We start from the raw sequence: 12,461 nt of genomic DNA on the forward strand, positions 1-12,461 counted from the left end.
CGATTATCGTTATTATTCATGTATAAGGCACACGTATATTCCACAGCACAGTACAATTATGTTGTGAAAGAAAGAAAAAATCACAATAAAAGATCCAGGAAGTGGTATTTTGTTTTTACAAAAGTACCACTAATACTAACTGTACTTGGTAAAGTGAAAAAGAAGGGCTCTGCTTCACCAAGCTTTCAAACTAAAATGTGTGTTTGCATGTGTCACTAAAACCTTTTGTGTGTATGAGATGCACCACCATTTTCCTACGATTGTCATGTTCACTTAACATCGGTGTGAACAAACCAACGGGACTAGTAAAGGTAAATATGAGTATGTCGATGAGGAAAACACATGACAGCAGGCATATTAAATAGAAGCCCCCTGGAAATACATGTTAGTGTGTCTTGTTGATATAACCAAGTTTGCGTATGAGTGCTGAAGTATTTCCAGAACAGAAATCTTCTATCAAGTTTAAGTCAAATAAATAGAGACCTCCATTTTGAGTGGGTGATTAACATAATAACTTCTTTATAAGTCTTACGTTCATCTAAAGAGGCGTTGATCAGTTCCTGGAGGTGAAGATGTGCAGATTGCATTGGGAGCACCTATATATAAATATCTCCAGCAAGACAGCAATTTTATTTTGAAGGAGTAAATCCAAAACCTCACATTTTTGTCTTCCTGTGCCACATTTTACTCATGTTGAAGAAATAAAATATATATTTTAATATTCATCTTAACCCTGGCTCCCATGCTGTGCAATGTCTTTACATTTCTTGTTGAAAACTACAGTAGTGTGTCTTATTGGTTAAGTTGCACAATGCAATATGTACTATTCTGTCCATTGGTATCTGCGACAAATATAAGTAACTTGCCTAGGTTTATTGTATTTGACACACATATACTGGGTAGATACTGTGGTATGTAAGACCTAATAGTTTTTTTTACAAAATGTCAAAATATGTACAAATTGCTGCACTAATTCCTGTCTATAAAAATAATAATAATAATTTGCTTATATCCATTTGCTTAGACTTCTAAAAGGATGAACCTAATGGTTTAAAGTTTCCTGGCTGCAAAACTGGGCAACACGGTGCATAAACCTACAAGGCTAATTTTCTGCTGCTACAGCAGATTTTATTGGTGATGGCTTGCTTATATAGTCTTATTAGACAGTTTTCTATGTGTCCGTTGCCATTCAATAAAGGTGAATCAAGCTGTTTACATCAGTGCCCTTATAGGTAGTGTAATGCCTTCAAGTCAACAGCCATACTGTATTTACTAAGTGATGCTATGCCATAGCCAACTGGCCACTTAGTAAACTTGTAAACAAGAGTGAGTTCTTGAAACATGCAACATCATTTTTGAATGCTCATGTTGGCCTATTAACAGTTATCAAAACTTGAAAAAACAGAACAATTACATAACAAATCTAATACCTACAGTAGAGGCAACTCTTATTCGAACAAAAACCGGTGGCAATTCCCCAAAAAACCCAGGAAACACCCAGGTACATTCTGAATACATGCCTTAAACTTTCCTTAAACTAGCCCCAGCATTTCTGCATTGATTAATGGCCTATCAGATTAACAGCGGGGGTCCCTGGCAGTCCCATTCAAACTGAATTGGACTGCCAGGGATCCCTGCTGTGTTAATCCTATGGGTCGTTAGTCAATGCAGAAATACCTTAAACGTGCCTCAAACTAGCCGAGAACATACCCAGCACATACCCAGCACATACCCAGAATGTAACCCGGCTAGTTTACGGCAAATGTTAGAATAAACGTTGCCTCTACTGTAAATAACATACAACAAGCACTAATCTACAAAAAACATATATCAAAACCAATAAGGTAACCTGTGCCTAATGCCAAAACTTAACTGTGACCTATTATAAAGGGTGACAGATAACTGAAGTGGAAAGAATGGCTGCCCAGGGGACTCCCAAACACAAGTGCTCTCACTACACTCGCTACAAATCGCCACAAAGAAAAATGAAAAATCATCCCTGGCACCAAAAGTTAAATGGTAAATAGTATCACCAGTCCCCAATGTCCTGGATGTGGCCCAAGCTTGGTTCCCAATCCGGGAAATTAATCCAATCTGCGCAATCCAGGCGTGATTCTTTCACTCTATCGCCTCCTGTTATAAAATACAAAGGGAACACAGCATTGCGCAGTAACCCAAGACTGTTAAGGGATTATTCTTGCAGACACTAAATAATGCCTACTTACAAGATGATAACTTTATATATACGGTGGATACAACCTCTGCTTTTGCCTGCGTCTTCACTCAGACCTTTACGAACCTCACGTGATGCTCCTGATTTAATCCGACCTCTTCCCTCTTGTAATTGCACGCCATACACCGGAACAGTCCCACCGATAGAATAACAGAGGAAAAGGATAGTGCGGTACTACAAATAACACTTTAATCAAGACGAATACACACTTACATTATGCCACATCCTGCCATATAACAAAAAATGCAGTCCGCAGCTTGAAATCTTTGCTCCTTGCAGTGTCTAGCCTATCAGATGTTTGCGCCTAACAGCTGTGGACTCCGACAACCTTTGCTGATGTTACAGCTCTGCTACAAAGACTCTTCACTGATCAGCCTACCAAACGACTAGGCTCCTACCTCCCTATGCATTTCATGAAGTCAGCAGTCACTTCCTCAGGGGAACATAGGCTGTGTGAGAACAATTAGATGTTTTTTTTATCCAGAACCTCCAAATCAAACACATTTATATACACTTTCGAGAAAGTTTGTGAACTCCTTAGGATTTTCACATATTTCCCATATCTCAAATCTAAAATGTTATTAGATCGTAATCTAAGTCGTAATAATAGATAAAGATAACTTGATCAAACAAATTACACAAAAACATGATACTTTTTCAACATTTATTTATCCACAAATGATTCAACATGCAATATCGGTGTGAAAAAGTATGTGATCCTTTAGATTCTGACCCTGCTGGCACCCCGTTGAGCGGCAATTACTTCAACTAAGCGTTTCCTGTAACTGCTGGTCAGTCTCTCACATCGGTTTTGAGGAATTTTGGTCCATTTATCCTTACAGAACTGCTTAAACTCAGTAACATTTGAGGGCTTCCTTGCATGGACAGCTCACTTCAGGTCCTGCCACAACATTTTGATGGGGTTTAGGTTCGGACTTTAGGCAGGCCATTCTAAAACATGGAATTTCTTCTTCTACAGCCATTCTTTTGTAAATCTGCTTGTATGTTTAGGATCGTTGTCTTGCTGCATGACCCACTTTCGTTTCAGCTATCAGATGGATGGCCTAACATTCTCCTCCAGAATCTTCCAATACAATGCAGAATTCATGGTTGTGTCAATGATGGCAAGCTATCCAGGTCCTGACGCAACAAAGCAGCCCCAAACCATCACACTCCCACCACGATGCTTGACGATTGGGTTGAGGTTCTTCTGTTCAAACGCAGTGTTTGGTTTTCACCAAACAACATTTTTCATAGAGGAAAAAAAGTTCTACCCTTGACTTGTCTGTAAAGAGAACATTGTTTCAGAAGTCTTGTGGATCATCTGTGTGCTCCTTGGTGAACTTCAGACAGGCAGCCATGTTCTTTTTAGAGAGTAGTGCTTTCCTCCTGGCTATCCTTCCATGAACACCATTCTTACTCAGTCTTCTTCTGATAGTTGAGTCATGAACACTCACATTAGCCAAGGCGAGAGTGGCCTGCAGGTCATTGGGTTTTACTCTGGGGTTCTTTGCAACTTCCTGGATGAATTGCTGATTTTTGGGGAGAGATTTTGGTAGAACGACCGCTCCTGGGTAGAGCGACTGTTGTCTTGATCTGTCTGACAGTGGATCGGTGGAACCCCAAATCTTTAGAAATAGTTGTGTAATCCTTTCTAGATCGATGAGCATCAATAACTGCTTTTCTGAGATCCTCAGAGATTTCTTTTGATCGCGGCATGATGTGTTTCCACACACCTGTATCGTGAAAACCAAACTCACAAAGTTTCTGATTTTTATATAGGGTGGGGCCTCCCAAACTCACCCCTGAAGATCTACCTGATTATTTAAACACCTGATTCCAATTATCCCCTTTAGTTTAGCTGATAAAACTAGGGTTTCACTTACTTTTGCACATTCCCTGACTCTTAATTACTAATTGTTTTCTAATTAATACATCATTTTGTTTCAAAAGACATGGAATTGGTTAATATAAACCCTATTGGATATTTAAGGAAGACTGGTTTTGATTCAAGAAGGTTATCATAGAAAAACTATGGAACTTCCGTAATTAGCATTGGGGTTAACAAACTTTTTCTTGCCACCTTACTTGAGTCTTGAAGACCATGCATTTTATGAGCTAATCGTAGAACCTGGGTAGCAGACCATTTTGAATTTGTGTGTTCAATGACATTCTGACAAATGTTTTAACTTGTAGGGCCGAAGAAGAAATCTGTGCAATTCAAAGATCTTGAAGAATCCAACCAAACAGAAAACAGCAACGTGCAATTGACAGTAAGTTCACATTTTTTAGATACAGATTAATATGTGTATACGTAATACTATTCTTGCTACAAATGCAGTATTCCTATTATGGTTAATGTTCACCGTTAAATGCTTCAATTTTAGACAGATCTTTAATGTATTGCCCTGAACCTCCGTATACGAGCCAAATTTAGCACAATGCTATTGGCTAAATTTATACTTAGATTGCCAAGATTTGGACATGTCGAATCTTAAAAAAAAGACGCTAATTTTTAATTGCAGGTCACTAACGATAAGAGGTTAAGGATTTGCTTACCAAAATAATAAATTTCACACATATGTATGAAATATGAAAAATGTTTTCTGAAGTCATCTGTTCTTTACCCAATTTAATAATTGCAATATTTGTATATTGTTCATTTGTGTTGCATCTGAATAATCAACGTTGAAGCAAATAGAGGAAGAGGCTAATATGTGTCCAAATCATGTATTGACTTATGAGTACAGTTGTTCAAAGGATCGGTATAAAATAATAAATCAATAATTATATAAATACTTTGCTTAGGTCACATATTTCTTTTCTTTAGCATTTAGAGATGTTGTTAAAAAGAGGCACAAGAAAGGGACATGTTGCATCTAAATGGAGCATCAATCGACTTGGTGATTTTTCTTGGGAACCGCCAACTTTTATAAACAGTTTTTTTGAGGTAACGTCTAAGTTTCTGGCTGTAAGGGCATTCTCAGTGGTATCCTTACTGCAGCAACAGTAGAACCCTATAGGCGAGTGGGTATCCAACCTCTCATCAGGGCCCTGAACCAAACCAGGGTTCTGAAGCAACCACTTAACATTTTATTCATATACACATTAGGTGCATTTGCCTATGTGCAAGTTCATTAGTTATTCCTAACACCTGATGTGGCTGGTGGGCCCTGGGGAGAGAGGTCTGAGAACCACTGCCCTATTCATTATGGCCATAAAAAGGTAACATTTAATTGTTTATCATGTTAAACTATGGTTTGCTGTCATGTGTTTTTCCAAATTTAGGGAATTAAATGGACTTGTTTGGTGGCAGGGAACATTGCCTGAGTTGATCCTATGAATACATTAATCCTATAAATATGTGGTTATATTAAAGCTGTGGTACTCTTTATTCAAACTTCTTGGTATGCATCTTTGCATGCCAAGAGATGGTAAGTAGTGATTTGTTGGATTGAATGATCAACATTCTGGGGTTCTGATGGATGCATAAGTCATGTCTTTTATCTGTTTCAGTGCTGGCAAAACTGGCAAGAAAAAAGCAAAAGTTAAGCTGTTAAAAATTGAACACCTTATGAAATGTATAAATGTGATGTTAAGGGGAATTGTCACAATGTTTTGTACTTTCCAGCTAACCAAGAAAGCCTTCCAAAGAAGGCTGGTGTTCTCTGCCAATCTGTGGAACCTTCCATTAGAGAGATACATAAAGGTGGTGTCGTGCTAAGCGAATGGTTTACTTTTTGATTAAGGGTTCCTGTGTGTTGTTGAAATGTAGGGCCCAGCTTGGCAGAGAGCTAAATTGCGCCCATGTTTCTGTATGTCTGCCGGCTTATCATGGGGACATGCCTTTTAAAAACAGACCGCAAGATTTTCCCAAGAGAGGGCAGAAGGATGAGCTTTTCTGTTCTTGACTAGATCCTCCTAAAAACTGGGATTACTGATTTCACAACCTTCCAAGGATTTATCACTGGTTCCACCCCAAACGTAATCCATGCAGTTTTAGAGCCCGGTAATGTGTCCCTGGTACCGTGTGATGCCGGCAGCCCAGTCCAGGTGAACTGTTCATGTGTTCTGTGTTGTAATAAAAAGCTAACATATTTTTAATTGAAACGTGGTCCCAATGTGTGCCTGGAGGTTTTTTTTTTCCCACTTAAATTGTGATGCTTTCTATTAGATTAGTTTAAAAAAAATAATCTAATTTTCCCTCGGGTAGGTTGAACTGCCCCTTTAAGTGAGTCGAGCAGTATGAAGAGTGCCATTTAGAAACATAACAGAAATATAACATTTGATGGCATATAAGAACCACTTGGCCTGTCTAATCTACCCATTTTTCCTATCTGCTGCAAAACCTTATCTTATCCTTGGCTTTCCATTGGACAAAGAAAAAGTTCATGACTGTCATCGAACGGAATAAACTGCTTCATCCCTTTAAAAAAAAAAAAAAAAAATTTGATATATGCATTAGCTTTGACTTTCAGTTTAATGCAACGCCGATATAATATAACAATAAGGGAATACAAAGTCCTTGGCGCAAATAAGTGGTATAACTACCACTCCCGAACAGGTGTAATATAACAGCCCAGGTGAAAGAGTCTTTACAGTTGTTTCATCTCCTCAAGATGCAGCAACACTGTAAGTGAAGAAAAAAAGGAGACCATTGCGCAGTAACTTCTTAAATACAGAATGCTTGACAATCCCTTAAGAGTGCCTACTTGCAGCAAAGAAAAGAATGTAGTGCCTCAATTGGTATCTTTGGTCTTGATCGGATGATGTCCCCACACCTGGTAGTCAGAGTGATCCTCCAAATCGATCAGTACCCATGCAATAAACAAATGCACATTGCACAATACCAAAAGGACATTCATTTACACTGTCTTTTGGCTGCCATTCCATCTGTTCTTATGTGTCATGGTGGGATTTAGCAACATATACTTAATACTATTTGTGTTTGCAATTTGTCACATTGTTATATTTTGTGCACTTTTTATTGGGTATTATTAACACATGCGATTTTAGTTAGTCTTTAATCACCAGCACCTTTTCCACAAGCACTGCTGTTGTTATTAGGAAGTTAGGTTTCAAAGGACACTTTTTAGTTGTTCATATGTGTGGTTCACAGGGTGTTTGTTAATTAGGCGGCACTCTATGTGTGCAGTGTTAGTAATTAATTATTTATACCCATTATTATCTTGGAGGATTGTAGTCACATTCTAATTATTTGTGCACTATTAGAGCTAGCAAGCTCTTGCTGTATTGGGAGTTAACACTCCAATATTGTTTATAGGTAAGAGCGCTTTTTCTTCACTATACTGCAACGCTATATATTTTCTTCACTATACTGCAATAAGTTGGACATTTAAAATGGGACCAATCTGTGAACCGCTTGGCCTGAAAATCAACACATTTTACGTGAACATATTTTAACGTGATGTAAGGGAACTGAAATGCATTAGATAGGTTCCTTAATATCTTACACGAGGAGGTTATTTCTTCATTATATAACTTTCTGCTTTATATTACAATAAAAGATGCCAGAGATGCTGCTAAAGAATGCAGACTCAGAGGACCATGGAAGGACGTTTTGCATCAAGAACTCCAGAATAAAATAAGTGCTGATTTACTTGCTTGTACAGTGTTACGCCGGTGCTGCCCGCAGACCAGACCCGTCCCGTGCTGAGGTGGGACGTAGGGATACACGCACCCGCAGCAAAGGGAGCGCGTCCGGAGTGTGGTGTTAGTGTTGCCAGGCCAGGTATAGTAGTGAAGACAATACTTGCCGGTGCCGGTAGTAGAGAAGGAGTAGTTATTGCCGTTGCCAAGATCAGGGATAGGAGAGTTGCGGATGATCGAAGGTATAAGCCGTGTTACAGGGATGCCAGAAGTCACGAAGTCCAAGTAGAGCCAAAGTTGAGAGCCAGAGGGGGTAGTCGTCCAATCTGCGTCAATACCTGAGGAGTCACTGAGAGAGTAGTCAAATGCTTCCATACAGAACTATGTCGAGCGACGAGTGATGGGAAGCACAGGCATAATAAAGCTGGGCAGGCCAATGGGAAAAGGGGGCAGGCCTGGAGGACTGCAAGGAGTCCTCCCTGATAGGAGGGAGGTGTTACAGCCCAGCTGGGTGTAATCATTGCTTTGCATTGAACTGTGTGATGCTTGGGGGTGACGCCTCACTGCAGAAGCAAAGGTTAAAAGTGCACTGTTAGGCGTGTGCTCTGTAAGCTGGGAATGCATGCACATAACGTCTGAGGCTGGCGTGCGTGTAGGAGGGCGTGGGCGCGCCCGGCGCTGAGCAGAGGAATCGCCGAGGGGAGTGATCCCGCGACGGCGGCAGGGGCGAGGAGCCGTGGAGGCCGGTAAGGCAGGATTGTTTTGTGTGTGCAGGGGCTCCCTGCGGAGAGGGAGTGCTTTGTGTGGGAAGCGAGGAGAACGCCGATTCCTGACATACAGTAACTTAATACCAAATTAATACCACAATATGCCATATACCGGTATGTATGCTCCTAATTTCCCATGCAAAGGCGCTTATCTTCGTAGTAACATCATAGTTTAACGAGCTAATTGTATGTTGTATTGTATGTCTTTATTTACAGTATAAAGCGCCATTAATGTACATAACGCTTCACAATTGTAATACACGTGGTAATCATATAAATAACAAATAATATAAATAACAGGTCATGAGAATAAGTGCTTCAGACACAGAAGTAACATTAAGGAATGTTACTATAAAAGCCGAAGCAGCTGGTTGTGCTGTTTCTGGATGAAATTCCCCATTGAAATTTCAGCCGAACACAGAATGATGATCTGCTTCCACAGTTATAGAATAAGCCCCTATAACTGGTAAAGCGGCTTTGCATGTTTACAGCATCAAAAACAGTGGTGGCGATAGGAAAAGATTGCAGATGAGATATACAGAAGGGCAGAGGAGTGTAATCAACAAAAAAGACGAAGAAAAAGATCCCAGTGGAGAAGGCGCTCTGCGGCTTTCTCGATGTGGGTCTTTTTCTTCACCTTTTTTTTTGTTCTCTTCTATTATCCTGGCTAAGCACCCCACTGGTTATTAGAACACAACATACAGAATGCTAAGGTTGAGCGAGGGTACCTCTGGTTTGTTTTCACAGAGGAGTGGAAAGCCTTAAAGGGCAGGAGCAAAGCCATGATAGCAATACCCATGTTATTAGTGGCTAATACAGTAGAGCTGATGTTTGCTGTTGGTCTGTTACTTGCTTTAAAGTTTCTTCTGTTTTAACTTTTAACAGAATCTAACAACCTACTGCAGCAAAGAGAAATCATCTAAATTCCCACACGCACATGCTGCATTCTTACACTCGTTCCTCTGAACGCCTCTGGAGGAAATCTCACACTCTCGCAGACTTCCTCCACTACAAATTTATGCTATCCTGTTTCAACTCTGCCCTCTCTCAAGCTAAACAAACCTACTTTTCTCAACTCATCAACACGCACAAGTCTAACCCACGCCACTCTTCTCTGTCTTTGATTCCCTACTCAGACCACCCTCAGCTGCCTCTTCTTCCTCCTCCATCTCACCTCAGGACTTTTGCTGACTATTTCAAGGAAAAGGTGGAATCCATACGTCAGGATATGCCCTCTGTTTGCTCCTCCCATCCTACACTGCTTCCTAACTCCCCTCCTGCCTTCCTTGACTCTTTTTCTGCTGTCACAGAGTAAGATGTGGCACTGCTGTTCTCCTCCATCTACCACTTGCCCTCTTGACCCCATTCCCTCCCATTTCCTAAAACCTCTTGTTCCTACTATAATCCCTATGCTCACACACTTTTTAACTGCTCCCTCTACTCTAGTATCTTTCCCTTCTCCTATAAACATGCAACAGTCCTACTATTACTCAAAAACAGCAGGCTTGACCCTACCTGTCTTTCTAACTATCAACCGATCTTCCTCCTGCCTTTTGCCTCTAAACTCCTTGAACGTCTTGTATTCTCTCGCTTGCTCCATTTTCTCAACACCTATTCTCTCCTAGACCCTCTACAATCTGGCTTCCGCACTGCTCACTCCACGGAAACAGCCCTCACTAAAATAACTAATGCTGCCAAAGACAGAGGTCATTACACTCTGCTCATACTACTCGACCTCTCTGCAGTATTTGATACTGTGGACCACCCTCTTCTCCTTCACATTCTCCATACTCTTGGCATTCATAACAAAGCTCTATCCGGGATCTCCTCTTACCTCTCCCATCGTACTTTCAGCGTCTCTTCTGCTAACAGCTACCCCTCCTCTATCGACCTCTCAGTGGGGGTACCCAAGGGCTCTGTCCTTGGACCTCTCCTCTTTTCTCTGTACACACTCTCTCTAGGTGACATAATCCCATCTCTTGGGTTCAAATAGCACCTCTATGCTGACGACACACAAATTTACTTTTCAACCCCTGACCTTACAGCTGCTGTACAGACCAACATTTCTGAATGTCTCTGCAATATCATTCTGGATGGCCCTTCGCCGACTTAAACTTATCATGGCAAAAACAAAGCTCCTCATACTTCCTCCCAAACCAGGCCCCACTACCTCCTTCCACATTACTGTTGGAAGTTCAATTATACACCCAGTAGCCCAAGCACGCTGCCCAGGGGGCACACTCAACTCCTCTCTCATTTTCTCCTCTCACATTCAAAACGTATCTAAAACCTGTCGCTTTTTGCTCTGCAATACCACAAAGATACGCCCTTTCCTCTGTTGCTCGACTGCTAAAACTCTGACACAGACCCTCATTCTCTCCCATCTCGATAAATGTAACCTCCTGCTGTCCGTCCCTCCTGCCTCTCACCTGTCTTCCCTACAATCCATTCTAAGCGCCGCTGCCAGAATCAGTCTACTCTTTCCTAAATCTGTCCCAGCGTCTCCCCTGCTGAAATCCCTCTCCTGGCTTCCTACCAAATCCCGTATCACACATTCAATTCTCCGCCTCACCTTTAAAGCTTTACACTCTTCTGCTCCTCCTTACATCTCAGCCCTAATTTCTCACTATGCACCATCCCGACCCTTGCATTCTGCTCAAGGCTGTCTTCTCTCTACCCCCTTTGTATCCAAAACCCTCTCCCACCTTAAACCTTTCTCACTGACTGCCCCACACGTCTGGAATACCCTTCCCCTCAATACCCGACTAGCACCCTCTCTATCCACCTTTAAGACCCACCTTAAGACACATTTGCCTAATGAAGCATATGAGTAGATCTGTAGCTAACACTATACACCTGATGCATAAAGCTTGGCCCCCTGCAGAAGCACTTACCAGAATGCCCTCCTACTGTATCTGTTTGTTCCTCCTACCTATTAGATTGTAAGCTCTTCAGAGCAGGGACTCCATTTCCTAAAGGTTACTTTTATGTCTGAAGCACTTATCCCCATGATCTGTTAATTGTACTATTTGGTATTTATATAATTGTCACGTGTATTACTACTGTGAAGCGCTATGTGCATTGATGGCTCTATATAAATAAAGACATACATACATACATCTAAAGAAGAGACGTGATGTCTCGCATCTTCATGTGCAACAAGATCTATAAACAACTCCTATGTTAGTAATATAAAAGATATCACAATCTTTCTTCTAAAAGCCTTAGAAGAATATTTATGACGCCCCAAGAAAATATATTAAGGGCTGCAAAAACAGCATTTTGTACTGTATGTGCTCTTATTCTGCTGTTACCCCTTCTGTTACTTGCAATTTTACCTTCTCATCTATGTTCGCTTTATTCTTCTTCATATAATTCTTTATTTATAAAGTACAACCATTATTCCACAGTGTGGTACAATGGGGGAACAGGGTGACAAATGACATACAGATGTAGGACGACTTACTGTCACCAGAGACGTGGCTTAAAAAGCTTAAAGTGGTCGTGCTGCGAGGGAGGGTGGGGCGGGGGGGAAAGAGGTCGTGCTGCGAGGGAGGGTGGGGCAGGGGGGAAAGTGGTCATGCTGCGAGGGAGGGTGGGGTGGGGGGGAAAGTGGTCGTGCTGCGAGGGAGGGTGGGGCGGGGGGAAAGTGGTCGTGCTGCGAGGGAGGGTGGGGCGGGGGGGAAAGAGGTCGTGCTGCGAGGGAGGGTGGGGCTGGGGGGAAAGTGGTCATGCTGCGAGGGAGGGTGGGGCGGGGGGGAAAGTGGTCATGCTGCGAGGGAGGGTGGGGCGGGGGGAAAGTGGTTGTGTTGCGAGGGAGAGTAGGGCGGGGGGAAGTGGTCATGCTGGAG

The 12,461-nt window shown here is 41.7% G+C and overlaps 1 protein-coding gene across 2 annotated transcripts in view; it reads left to right on the top strand.

Moving 5' to 3' along the window:
* Nucleotides 1-12,461, top strand: part of PALM2AKAP2 (PALM2 and AKAP2 fusion) — a 367,169-nt gene that overhangs the window by 181,131 nt on the left and 173,577 nt on the right. For both annotated transcript variants that reach the window (XM_075593635.1, XM_075593643.1), the window contains one exon: nt 4,430-4,506. In XM_075593635.1, the coding sequence (XP_075449750.1) occupies nt 4,430-4,506 (77 nt within the window). The remainder of the gene's footprint in view (nt 1-4,429; nt 4,507-12,461) is intronic.

Source organism: Ascaphus truei, chromosome 1 (genome assembly GCF_040206685.1).
Source record: "Ascaphus truei isolate aAscTru1 chromosome 1, aAscTru1.hap1, whole genome shotgun sequence".
In the NCBI taxonomy this organism is placed as follows: domain Eukaryota; kingdom Metazoa; phylum Chordata; class Amphibia; order Anura; family Ascaphidae; genus Ascaphus; species Ascaphus truei.